This window comes from Sorex araneus, chromosome 2 (genome assembly GCF_027595985.1).
Source record: "Sorex araneus isolate mSorAra2 chromosome 2, mSorAra2.pri, whole genome shotgun sequence".
Classification (NCBI taxonomy): domain Eukaryota; kingdom Metazoa; phylum Chordata; class Mammalia; order Eulipotyphla; family Soricidae; genus Sorex; species Sorex araneus.
Window position 1 is genome coordinate 356254231 of NC_073303.1, and position 13237 is coordinate 356267467.

At 60.5% G+C, this 13237-nt stretch overlaps 2 protein-coding genes across 2 annotated transcripts; both read right to left on the reverse strand.

Moving 5' to 3' along the window:
- Positions 1-373: 373 nt before the first annotated feature.
- LOC129401882 (elongin-A-like) lies at positions 374-1993 on the reverse strand. Its single transcript, XM_055124833.1, has one exon. It carries the CDS (start codon positions 1991-1993, stop codon positions 374-376), a length of 1620 nt encoding a protein of 539 aa, XP_054980808.1.
- A 5040-nt stretch (positions 1994-7033) lies between these two features.
- Positions 7034-8656, reverse strand: LOC129401883 (elongin-A-like). The gene has a single exon (XM_055124834.1). The coding sequence runs from the start codon at positions 8654-8656 to the stop codon at positions 7034-7036; it is 1623 nt and encodes a 540-aa protein (XP_054980809.1).
- Positions 8657-13237: the final 4581 nt, after the last annotated feature.

Genomic DNA, 13237 nt, shown 5'->3' on the forward strand with positions numbered 1-13237 from the left:
GGTCTGGTATCTAGCGAGTATGGCCGGGATCCCACCCGCCGCGCTCCACCTAAGCAGAGGACCAGCGACGGAAGACTGGGTTCGCCCTCCGGCTGGGTGGCCAGAGCTCCATGGAGGAGGTGGCGTGTTGCCGTCCAACGCCCAGGTCTTTTTTCCTTTGTTTCCCCAGGGGTTGGTTTGCAATCCTCCTCAGGACCCGCCATCACTCTGGAATCGGCCGAGTTCAAGCCTGGGGGTTTCGGGAGGGTTTTTGCGGGAGAGGGAGCGGGGTGTGAGAAGGCGGTTTGTCAGGGGCGAGCCCTGGGAGCCGCAGGAAGTGCTAGCGTGGGTTGCACTGTTTCCTTGCCGCCGCCCTAGGCTCTGTGCGTCTTCCTTAGCGCCGGGAGAGCAATGTCCTGAAGTCTTTGATGGACTTGGCCATCAGGCGGGGCATTGGCTTGTTGGGTTTGCGTTTGGCGAAGGCCTGCGTGCGTTGGGAAGCGGCAGGGCCTGGGTTGGCCGAGGTGGCCTCGGGCAGGCCCGCCGGAGGAAGGGAGGTGGGGGCGTTGGTGCGGGGCTCTGGCTGGCAGGCGGTGGGGGCTGGGGCTGAGTGGGGCTCGGTCTCGTGCCGAATGGCTTCTTCGGGGTCCACGTGGGGCGTCTTCGGTAGTGGGAAGGGCTTTGCGGTTGGGCCGTGGAAGACCACGATCTTGGTGCGGGCGTCTTGCAACTTGGTGAGGCGGGCCGAGCGGAAATTGAGGGTGAGAGCTTGGAGGCGCTGCTCTCTGGCCAGCTGAAGCCTCAGGTAGGCGTCGCGCCAGGATTCCCCCGGTCTCGGCGTGTCCGTGGGAAATTTCTGGGCACAGTGAGCCGTCCAGAGGTGGTCTGCGTGGGGCACGAGGCCCGGGTTGCAGGTCTCGATGCGGTAGAGTTGATCCGGCGAGCAGCTGCGCAGGACGGGCTGGAGAAGAGAGTAGGAGGCGGGCGGCAGCGGGCCGATGGCATCCAGGTGATTCTGCAGGAGGCGCGTGCAGAGCTGGCGCAGGCTGGGCACGGCGGGGCCGTGGGCTCGCTTGGAGCCCGCGAACACGCGGGTCTTGGCGTTGACTCTGCACGGGGCCAAGTCCGGTTCGTGCTGGCGTGGGGGCGAAGGCTGCCCGAAGGACCCCCAGTCCCAGTGCGGGAGCGGGGCCTCCCCCGCGTCTCCCGGAGCGGGAGCGGGGTCTGGCCGGCAGGCCAGGCTGTCCGAGAGGGCCGTTGCCAGCTGGGGGTCTTCGCGTGTGGAAGGCCGCGGGTCCTCTGGGCGGGCTGGGGGCCCGTCGGCTGACTCCAAGGCCCAGTGGTCGTCGTCGTCGTCGTCGTCGTCGTCGCCTCCCCCGCTCCCTTGAGCGTGCTGGGTGCGGGGCTCCTGCCCCGCCTGTGCGCTCTTGGTCCTTTGCTTTTTCCTGGGTGGCGGTTGGTAGTCGAGACACTCCTCCCGAGACAGGCGTGCGGGGGCCTGGGACTCGCTGTCTGCGTGCCCGCGGGGGCAGCGGGTGGGGGTCCCCGCTGCCCTCGCCCCCGAAGGAAGGCGTGTGAGTTTGATCCTCAGCGGAGGCACGGTCCTCGGGGGTCCCTGGGGCGCGGGTTCTGCGGCGTCCGGTGTGTCCGCGCGTGGGGCCGTGGGCTCTTGCTGGCCGCAGTTTCCTCCCGCTCGGGCCTCCCTGGAGCGCTTCCGGCCCCGGCTCTTGCTTGGGCTGGCGGTGCCGGCTTCGGCTGGGGCCGGAGCGTCCAGGAGCGGACTCCAGCGGTCCAGCAAGCGTGCGGCCAGAGCGGCCGGCTGCTGGTAGTCGCGCAGGCGCCTGAGGGCCTTGCTGAGGCGGGAGTCGTCCAGGAGAGCGGCGGTGGGCGGCAGCGCGGAGAGCCTGGTCAGCGCCTTGAGGAGCTTGGCGGGTCTGGGCAGGAGGGCCAGCTGAGCTTGCAGCTTGTCCAGGGTGGCGTCCGGCGCCGGGCGGGCCTGGCCTTCTGGCTGCATGTCTCCGAGGTGGAGGCGAGGGGGCCTGCAGGTGCGGCCCTTGCGGGCTGGGCTAAGGCGCTGCGGCCCGAAGGGTGGAGGTGAGCTTCGCGGCAGGTGCAGGAGTCGCAGCTGACGTCGGGCAGTGGCCGGCCTTCGGGCTCCTGGGCGGCGCGGTGCGGCGCAGTTCTGCCAAGCTCTGTCTCTGCGGCGAGGTGCACAGTGGGAGTGGCGCCAGACGCGCGCTTATGTACCCTCTGGACACAGCCTGGACCCCAGGTCCCGCCCCCCGCGCCGCCCCTTGGTCCTCCGTGCAACGGCCGGCTGTGGCGCACCCTTGCGGGACGTTCGGCCTGGGGATGCCTGGAAATCCCCCCCGCCCCCCCCCTTCCCGCTCCAACCTGCACTCCAGGAGGGGCTCCACCGTGACTCATCTCTTACCCATCCACACTCACTCGCCTGCCTCACCTGTCCCACTCCCCCCGTCCCGTGGCACCCGTTCTCTGTCCCGTCTGCAATCATGGCATCTCGTGGCAGTTCCTCTCAGGAACCTGGGCCTGGTGACTTTGAACAACTTGCAGAAAACTCCAATTGGAACTCGTGTCGTTCCCTCGTGGTGGAGTAGCTCTCCGGCGTTCCTCGCGCCGTCTTGGCTTGCCTCAACTCGGCTTGCTGTGACCACAGTTGTGCTTTCTCTGGAGCGCCATGTCATGTAGTCAGGAGCCTCCTTGGTGCCCAAACGCATCCAGGGATCCAGAATTTGAACGGAAATCATTCCCGAGGGCTGTGTGAGCACAGGAACCCAAGCTGTGAGGAATGGGGATGGCTGATGGGAATCTTGTCCAAATGAAAAGAGTTGGGTCCTTTGGGGTGGCTTGTCATCCCAGCCCCTCGAACGTCCTCCCGGAACCTCCCTGTGTCTGTGTGTGTGTGTGCGTGTGTGTGTCCCTGTGAAAGAGAGAAAGAGAGAGGGAGAGAGAGCACATAAACGAGGGATGCTTGCAGAACTGGACAGCTCCATGGGGGCAAAAAATGTACACCTGACCTCTACCTTAGGCCATGCACACAAGTCAGTTCCAAGTGGATGAAGATCTCCACATCAGGCCTGAATGCAAGAGGTCCCTGAGGAATACGGGCAAACCCTCCACGCCCATGAAGCTGCAGGCGTGTTCCACGAGGAGCCAGCGCCGACCAAGCAAGCGGACGCCAACCAAGATGAACACACGGGAGCCTATGAACCTAAGAACCGTGTGCACCTCAGCCGAAACGGTGAACGAGACTCAGAGACGGCCCCTGGAATTGGAATGATGATTGAAGCAATACCCCTCTCCTAAGGCTTGAATATCACAGCTCTACTAGGCACTGGGAGAACTATCCAAGGAAAAAGCGCCTGTACTCATCAAGAAACGGGGAGAAGACATGAACAGAACTTCCTCAACGAAGACATCCGCATGGCTTCCAGGCTCATGGGGAGGCGTCCGACCTCGTGAATCGTCGGGGAGATGCAAAAGCAAACAGCAAGGAGATAGCAACTCACGCCATAGACACTGACACACATCCAAAAGAATCAGAACAGTCAGTGCGGGCACGGATGTGCAGGGAAAGGGAGCCTCAATTCCCGGGTGCCGGGAATGCCGGCCGGTTCGCTCTTTGTGCCAAACGAGACAGACATGCCTCAAAGAGGTAGAAATCGAGCTCTCAGGGACCCCCGCCATACCGCTTCTGGGAATATAGCCTGACGGTCCAAACCCACACAGCTCAAACACCGTCGGCTCGTCTATGTTCGTTAGGGCAGCGCCATTCACCATGGCAGAAACTGGAAACACCCCGAGTGCCCGAAAACAGAGGTGTGGGCAGAAAACCCGGAGGGGGGTGGAATCGTTCAGGATGGGAGATGTGTGCCGAACGTAGTTAGAGGATCAGAGGGATAGCCTCTGAGTCTCTGCATGGCTAACCAAAATACCCCAAAGTACAGAGTGATTCTCGAGGAAATGGCCTGCCCTAGAGCCATGGAGGGCTTCAAGGGGGCGGGGGCGGGGGGAGGAGAGATCAAGGGACATCGAGGATGGAGAAATTGCACTGGTGGAGGGATGGCCGTTTGATACTTCTGTGATTGAAACGCAACCATGAAAGTTTGTAACTGTAACTCATTTCGATTCACTCATTAACAAGGCATGCTTTGAAGATAGCTTTATCTTCAATATCCTGGAGGGTGTCTCTCATTCTGGGCAACTCAGAGAAGGGAACACCAAGTCAAATATGATTGGAGGTCATGTAGGGGAAAGATGATGCGGGCCCAATAAAGACAAGAGACTGAACACAATGGCCACTCAACACCTTTATTGCAAACTGCAACACCTAATCAGAAAGAGTGAACAAAAGGGAATACCCTGCCACAGTGGCAGTGTGGGGTGGGGGGAGACAGGACTGGGGAGGGGGCGAGGGATGTTGGGTTTACTGGTGGTGGAGAACGGGCGCTGGTGAAGGGATGGGTTATCAAACTTTGTAAGGGAGAATCATGAGCACAAAAATGTATAAATCTGTAACTGTACCCTCCCTTTGACTCACTAACTACAAACAAACTATTAAATTAAAAAAAATAATAATAAAAAAATAAACATAAAAAGGCATGCTACTGTAGATGGGGTCCCTACAAGGCGATGTGTTCAGCGTTGAATCATCTCTCAGAGTCACGTTTCCCTCCGTGTGGGCGCGAACGCTGGCCGTGCTTGCTGTTCAATCTAGTCTCAGCACTCCGGACTTTGTCCTTTCTCTCCCTAAGTCAGAAGACAGAGCCTGCATTCGAAGACCCCCAAATCCAAGCCGATTCTCTCCAGGACTTGGAGCTCAGGGTATGGATTTCTTCGTGAGAACGTGGGATGAGGAGCTCTCAGGTTGTTGAGTGCAACCGGAGCCAGGGCGGGCATGGTTTGGCTCTTTGTGTAACCCAGATCTGGAAAAGGTTGGAGCGATCAACCGTGCGGTCTCTGTGTGTCCTCTGTACCCGGATATGCACACGTGCCGATCTGCACACTCTACGCGTCTGACCACTGCGCGAGAGAGGTCCGAGGAAGGAGCACTCTTGTTGCTCGGAGGAGACCGCTGGTGTGGTGCCTGACACAGTGTCAGACAGCAGGTGCCAGGTGCCGTTCAGCTCGTGGTCCTGGGTGTCCCGTCGTTGTCTTGGCGCTGGATGTGTGGGACTGGCTTTGGGCACCTATTTGGAAGCGATTTGACACGCGCTAGACCCGCACTTCTGGACCCACTGGCCGTGCCCTGAAGCCCCCCGGGCCTGCCCATCCACCGCAGGGCATGAAGGGTCCTCCATGGAATAGCGGGCTGTGACCCACCCGGTCGGGTTGTTTAGGGTGGGGCTGTGTGCAGACGGCTGGCTCTGCGGTGGGCCCCCCGGGGGGTGGGGGTGGGGGGCGGAAGGGGATTCCCACGGTGACTCATCGTGCCCACGGTGACTCACTCAATTACCCCACCTGTCCCAGTGGCCCATGGAAACTGTTCTTTGGACCCTCTGGAATCGTGGGGGAATATGGTGCCCATCCCTTTGAGCAAAGTGGGCCTGAATTTGATCCCCGACGCCCCGGGTGATTTTGCACAGCTTAGCAAAATTAGACTCGGACCTGGAGTCATCCCAAGTCGCGTGTCCCAGCATTCCTCTGATGTGTGGATTTGCCCCCGTGAGATGGCTGTGACGCACCCCGTCTGTGCGTTCTTTCAGTCACATCTCTTGTCCGCAGCCTGGCAAGAGACTGGCACGTTCCCAGGGTCTTGGAATTTGAAAAAAGTAGTCATTCCCGAGGGGGGTGTGAGCAGGGGCTGGGCGGCCTAACGGTGTTTGCAACTTCTTCGGGGCTGTGTGTTTGCTAGGGGGACAGGATGGAGACACAGGGCCGCTCGCGGCTCATTCGCACAGGTTCCTCAGGGGACTGTAGGCGGCCCTAAGGTGGGGCTGCTGCCGGTGGGGGCCCAGTCAAGGCAGCATGTTCAGCCCTGTTTCGTGTCTCGGGCTCAGGCTTTCTCTCTCTGTTTAGGCGTGAACGCCGGTGCTTGGTGTTCCTCTTGGTGTTCCAGAGCCACTCCACGCTCTGTCCCTTTCGCCCTCTCACTTAGAAGACAGAGCGGTGCCGGGCATGGATTGCAAGTCCGTTTGAACCAGGTGTTGGAGCCGAAGGTCTGGTTGTTATTCGTGAGGGGTGTGGAATAGGGAGCGCTCAGCTTCCTCTGTCCGACCGGGCCCAGCGTCAGCAGTCATTGGCCGATTGTGTAACCAAGATCTGAAACAGGTTGGGGCGATCAACCCAGCAGTCTCTGTGTATCCTCTAGACACATACGGGCCAATACCGATGTGCGTGAGCGCTGTCTTTGATCTCTCTGTCTCTCTCTCCTTCCCTATCTCTCTCTCTCTCTCTCTCTCTCACTGTCTCTCTCTCCCTCTCCCTGTCTCCATCAGCTAGAAAGGCCCCAGGACTGGAGCAGTTTGTCTCCAAGGAGGGGACTTTTGTGGTGGTCCCTGACACACAGTCAGGCAGCAGTTCCCACCGGCCTGGCTTTCAGCCTACGGCATGAGCAGGAAAGTGTGAGTGCTGCCCGGTGAAAGCGGGTCCTGTGCGGGCGGGTGGCCTGGCTTCAGTAGCAGACGCGTCGGTGCTGGTGGGAAGGGAGCGTGTGCCATGGGTCTGGTATCTAGCGAGTATGGCCGGGATCCCACCCGCCGCGCTCCACCTAAGCAGAGGACCAGCGACGGAAGACTGGGTTCGCCCTCCGGCTGGGTGGCCAGAGCTCCATGGAGGAGGTGGCGTGTTGCCGTCCAACGCCCAGGTCTTTTTTCCTTTGTTTCCCCAGGGGTTGGTTTGCAATCCTCCTCCGGACCCGCCATCACTCTGGAATCGGCCGAGTTCAAGCCTGGGGGTTTCGGGAGGGTTTTTGCGGGAGAAGGAGCGGGGTGTGAGAAGGTGGTTTGTCAGGGGCGAGCCCTGGGAGCCGCAGGAAGTGCTAGCGTGGGTTGCACTGTTTCCTTGCCGCCGCCCTAGGCTCTGTGCGTCTTCCTTAGCGCCGGGAGAGCAATGTCCTGAAGTCTTTGATGGACTTGGCCATCAGGCGGGGCATTGGCTTGTTGGGTTTGCGTTTGGCGAAGGCCTGCGTGCGTTGGGAAGCGGCAGGGCCTGGGTTGGCTGAGGTGGCCTCGGGCAGGCCCGCCGGAGGAAGGGAGGTGGGGGCGTTGGTGCGGGGCTCTGGCTGGCAGGCGGTGGGGGCTGGGGCTGAGTGGGGCTCGGTCTCGTGCCGAATGGCTTCTTCGGGGTCCACGTGGGGCGTCTTCGGTAGTGGGAAGGGCTTTGCGGTTGGGCCGTGGAAGACCACGATCTTGGTGCGGGCGTCTTGCAACTTGGTGAGGCGGGCCGAGCGGAAATTGAGGGTGAGAGCTTGGAGGCGCTGCTCTCTGGCCAGCTGAAGCCTCAGGTAGGCGTCGCGCCAGGATTCCCCCGGTCTCGGCGTGTCCGTGGGAAATTTCTGGGCACAGTGAGCCTTCCAGAGGTGGTCTGCGTGGGGCACGAGGCCCGGGTTGCAGGTCTCGATGCGGTAGAGTTGATCCGGCGAGCAGCTGCGCAGGACGGGCTGGAGAAGAGAGTAGGAGGCGGGCGGCAGCGGGCCGATGGCATCCAGGTGATTCTGCAGGAGGCGCGTGCAGAGCTGGCGCAGGCTGGGCACGGCGGGGCCGTGGGCTCGCTTGGAGCCCGCGAACACGCGGGTCTTGGCGTTGACTCTGCACGGGGCCAAGTCCGGTTCGTGCTGGCGTGGGGGCGAAGGCTGCCCGAAGGACCCCCAGTCCCAGTGCGGGAGCGGGGCCTCCCCCGCGTCTCCCGGAGCGGGAGCGGGGTCTGGCCGGCAGGCCAGGCTGTCCGAGAGGGCCGCTGCCAGCTGGGGGTCTTCGCGTGTGGAAGGCCGCGGGTCCTCTGGGCGGGCTGGGGGCCCGTCGGCTGACTCCAAGGCCCAGTGGTCGTCGTCGTCGTCGTCGTCGTCGTCGTCGCCTCCCCCGCTCCCTTGAGCGTGCTGGGTGCGGGGCTCCTGCCCCGCCTGTGCGCTCTTGGTCCTTTGCTTTTTCCTGGGTGGCGGTTGGTAGTCGAGACACTCCTCCCGAGACAGGCGTGCGGGGGCCTGGGACTCGCTGTCTGCGTGCCCGCGGGGGCAGCGGGTGGGGGTCCCCGCTGCCCTCGCCCCCGAAGGAAGGCGTGTGAGTTTGATCCTCAGCGGAGGCACGGTCCTCGGGGGTCCCTGGGGCGCGGGTTCTGCGGCGTCCGGTGTGTCCGCGCGTGGGGCCGTGGGCTCTTGCTGGCCGCAGTTTCCTCCCGCTCGGGCCTCCCTGGAGCGCTTCCGGCCCCGGCTCTTGCTTGGGCTGGCGGTGCCGGCTTCGGCTGGGGCCGGAGCGTCCAGGAGCGGACTCCAGCGGTCCAGCAAGCGTGCGGCCAGAGCGGCCGGCTGCTGGTAGTCGCGCAGGCGCCTGAGGGCCTTGCTGAGGCGGGAGTCGTCCAGGAGAGCGGCGGTGGGCGGCAGCGCGGAGAGCCTGGTCAGCGCCTTGAGGAGCTTGGCGGGTCTGGGCAGGAGGGCCAGCTGAGCTTGCAGCTTGTCCAGGGTGGCGTCCGGCGCCGGGCGGGCCTGGCCTTCTGGCTGCATGTCTCCGAGGTGGAGGCGAGGGGGCCTGCAGGTGCGGCCCTTGCGGGCTGGGCTAAGGCGCTGCGGCCCGAAGGGTGGAGGTGAGCTTCGCGGCAGGTGCAGGAGTCGCAGCTGACGTCGGGCAGTGGCCGGCCTTCGGGCTCCTGGGCGGCGCGGTGCGGCGCAGTTCTGCCAAGCTCTGTCTCTGCGGCGAGGTGCACAGTGGGAGTGGCGCCAGACGTGCGCTTATGTACCCTCTGGACACAGCCTGGACCCCAGGTCCCGCCCCCCGCGCCGCCCCTTGGTCCTCCGTGCAACGGCCGGCTGTGGCGCACCCTTGCGGGACGTTCGGCCTGGGGATGCCTGGAAATCCCCCCCGCCCCCCCCCTCTTCCCGCTCCAACCTGCACTCCAGGAGGGGCTCCACCGTGACTCATCTCTTACCCATCCACACTCACTCGCCTGCCTCACCTGTCCCACTCCCCCCGTCCCGTGGCACCCGTTCTCTGTCCCGTCTGCAATCATGGCATCTCGTGGCAGTTCCTCTCAGGAACCTGGGCCTGGTGACTTTGAACAACTTGCAGAAAACTCCAATTGGAACTCGTGTCGTTCCCTCGTGGTGGAGTAGCTCTCCGGCGTTCCTCGCGCCGTCTTGGCTTGCCTCAACTCGGCTTGCTGTGACCACAGTTGTGCTTTCTCTGGAGCGCCATGTCATGTAGTCAGGAGCCTCCTTGGTGCCCAAACGCATCCAGGGATCCAGAATTTGAACGGAAATCATTCCCGAGGGCTGTGTGAGCACAGGAACCCAAGCTGTGAGGAATGGGGAGGGCTGATGGGAATCTTGTCCAAATGAAAAGAGTTGGGTCCTTTGGGGTGGCTTGTCATCCCAGCCCCTCGAACGTCCTCCCGGAACCTCCCTGTGTCTGTGTGTGTGTGTGCGTGTGTGTGTCCCTGTGAAAGAGAGAAAGAGAGAGGGAGAGAGAGCACATAAACGAGGGATGCTTGCAGAACTGGACAGCTCCATGGGGGCAAAAAATGTACACCTGACCTCTACCTTAGGCCATGCACACAAGTCAGTTCCACGTGGATGAAGATCTCCACATCAGGCCTGAATGCAAAAGGTCCCTGAGGAATACGGGCAATCCCTCCACGCCCATGAAGCTGCAGGCGTGTTCCACGAGGAGCCAGCGCCGACCAAGCAAGCGGACGCCAACCAAGATGAACACACGGGAGCCTATGAACCTAAGAACCGTGTGCACCTCAGCCGAAACGGTGAACGAGACTCAGAGACGGCCCCTGGAATTGGAATGATGATTGAAGCAATACCCCTCTCCTAAGGCTTGAATATCACAGCTCTACTAGGCACTGGGAGAACTATCCAAGGAAAAAGCGCCTGTACTCATCAAGAAACGGGGAGAAGACATGAACAGAACTTCCTCAACGAAGACATCCGCATGGCTTCCAGGCTCATGGGGAGGCGTCCGACCTCGGGAATCGTCGGGGAGATGCAAAAGCAAACAGCAAGGAGATAGCAACTCACGCCATAGACACTGACACACATCCAAAAGAATCAGAACAGTCAGTGCGGGCACGGAAGTGCAGGGAAAGGGACCCTCAATTCCCGGGTGCCGGGAATGCCGGCCGGTTCGCTCTTTGTGCCAAACGAGACAGACATGCCTCAAAGAGGTAGAAATCGAGCTCTCAGGGACCCCCGCCATACCGCTTCTGGGAATATAGCCTGACGGTCCAAACCCACACAGCTCAAACACCGTCGGCTCGTCTATGTTCGTTAGGGCAGCGCCATTCACCATGGCAGAAACTGGAAACACCCCGAGTGCCCGAAAACAGAGGTGTGGGCAGAAAACCCGGAGGGGGGTGGAATCGTTCAGGATGGGAGATGTGTGCCGAACGTAGTTAGAGGATCAGAGGGATAGCCTCTGAGTCTCTGCATGGCTAACCAAAATACCCCAAAGTACAGAGTGATTCTCGAGGAAATGGCCTGCCCTAGAGCCATGGAGGGCTTCAAGGGGGCGGGGGCGGGGGGAGGGGAGATCAAGGGACATTGAGGATGGAGAAATTGCACTGGTGGAGGGATGGCCGTTTGATACTTCTGTGATTGAAACGCAACCATGAAAGTTTGTAACTGTAACTCATTTCGATTCACTCATTAACAAGGCATGCTTTGAAGATACCTTTATCTTCAATAAGCTGGAGGGTGTCTCTCATTCTGGGCAACTCAGAGAAGGGAACACCAAGTCAAATATGATTGGAGGTCATGTAGGGGGGAAAGATGATGCGGGCCCAATAAAGACAAGAGACTGAACACAATGGCCACTCAACACCTTTATTGCAAACCACAACACCTAATCAGAAAGAGTGAACAAAAGGGAATACCCTGCCACAGTGGCAGTGTGGGGTGTGGGGAGACAGGACTGGGGAAGGGGCGAGGGATGTTGGGTTTCCTGGTGGTGGAGAACGGGCACTGGTGAAGGGATGGGTTATCAAACTTTGTAAGGGAGAATCATGAGCACAAAAATGTATAAATCTGTAACTGTAGCCTCCCGTTGACTCACTAATTAAAAACAAACTATTAAATTAAAAAAAATAATAATAAAAAATAAACATAAAAAGGCATGCTACTGTAGATGGGGTCCCTACAAGGCGATGTGTTCAGCGTTGAATCATCTCTCAGAGTCACGTTTCCCTCCGTGTGGGCGCGAACGCTGGCCGTGCTTGCTGTTCAATCTAGTCTCAGCACTCCGGACTTTGTCCTTTCTCTCCCTAAGTCAGAAGACAGAGCCTGCATTCGAAGACCCCCAAATCCAAGCCGATTCTCTCCAGGACTTGGAGCTCAGGGTATGGATTTCTTCGTGAGAACGTGGGATGAGGAGCTCTCAGGTTGTTGAGTGCAACCGGAGCCAGGGCGGGCATGGTTTGGCTCTTTGTGTAACCCAGATCTGGAAAAGGTTGGAGCGATCAACCGTGCGGTCTCTGTGTGTCCTCTGTACCCGGATATGCACACGTGCCGATCTGCACGCTCTACGCGTCTGACCACTGCGCGAGAGAGGTCCGAGGAAGGAGCACTCTTGTTGCTCGGAGGAGACCGCTGGTGTGGTGCCTGACACAGTGTCAGACAGCAGGTGCCAGGTGCCGTTCAGCTCGTGGTCCTGGGTGTCCCGTCGTTGTCTTGGCGCTGGATGTGTGGGACTGGCTTTGGGCACCTATTTGGAAGCGATTTGACACGCGCTAGACCCGCACTTCTGGACCCACTGGCCGTGCCCTGAAGCCCCCCGGGCCTGCCCATCCACCGCAGGGCATGAAGGGTCCTCCATGGAATAGCGGGCTGTGACCCACCCGGTCGGGTTGTTTAGGGTGGGGCTGTGTGCAGACGGCTGGCTCTGCGGTGGGCCCCCCGGGGGGTGGGGGTGGGGGGCGGAAGGGGATTCCCACGGTGACTCATCGTGCCCACGGTGACTCACTCAATTACCCCACCTGTCCCAGTGGCCCATGGAAACTGTTCTTTGGACCCTCTGGAATCGTGGGGGAATATGGTGCCCATCCCTTTGAGCAAAGTGGGCCTGAATTTGATCCCCGACGCCCCGGGTGATTTTGCACAGCTTAGCAAAATTAGACTCGGACCTGGAGTCATCCCAAGTCGCGTGTCCCAGCATTCCTCTGATGTGTGGATTTGCCCCCGTGAGATGGCTGTGACGCACCCCGTCTGTGCGTTCTTTCAGTCACATCTCTTGTCCGCAGCCTGGCAAGAGACTGGCACGTTCCCAGGGTCTTGGAATTTGAAAAAAGTAGTCATTCCCGAGGGGGGTGTGAGCAGGGGCTGGGCGGCCTAACGGTGTTTGCAACTTCTTCGGGGCTGTGTGTTTGCTAGGGGGACAGGATGGAGACACAGGGCCGCTCGCGGCTCATTCGCACAGGTTCCTCAGGGGACTGTAGGCGGCCCTAAGGTGGGGCTGCTGCCGGTGGGGGCCCAGTCAAGGCAGCATGTTCAGCCCTGTTTCGTGTCTCGGGCTCAGGCTTTCTCTCTCTGTTTAGGCGTGAACGCCGGTGCTTGGTGTTCCTCTTGGTGTTCCAGAGCCACTCCACGCTCTGTCCCTTTCGCCCTCTCACTTAGAAGACAGAGCGGTGCCGGGCATGGATTGCAAGTCCGTTTGAACCAGGTGTTGGAGCCGAAGGTCTGGTTGTTATTCGTGAGGGGTGTGGAATAGGGAGCGCTCAGCTTCCTCTGTCCGACCGGGCCCAGCGTCAGCAGTCATTGGCCGATTGTGTAACCAAGATCTGAAACAGGTTGGGGCGATCAACCCAGCAGTCTCTGTGTATCCTCTAGACACATACGGGCCAATACCGATGTGCGTGAGCGCTGTCTTTGATCTCTCTGTCTCTCTCTCCTTCCCTATCTCTCTCTCTCTCTCTCTCTCTCACTGTCTCTCTCTCCCTCTCCCTGTCTCCATCAGCTAGAAAGGCCCCAGGACTGGAGCAGTTTGTCTCCAAGGAGGGGACTTTTGTGGTGGTCCCTGACACACAGTCAGGCAGCAGTTCCCACCGGCCTGGCTTTCAGCCTACGGCATGAGCAGGAAAGTGTGAGTGC

What these genes read in the sequence shown, in the direction of transcription:
- LOC129401882 (XM_055124833.1), bottom strand. Translation starts at nt 1,993, where the DNA reads ATGCAGCCAGAAGGCCAGGCCCGCCCGGCGCCGGACGCCACCCTGGAC.
- LOC129401883 (XM_055124834.1), bottom strand. Translation starts at nt 8,656, where the DNA reads ATGCAGCCAGAAGGCCAGGCCCGCCCGGCGCCGGACGCCACCCTGGAC.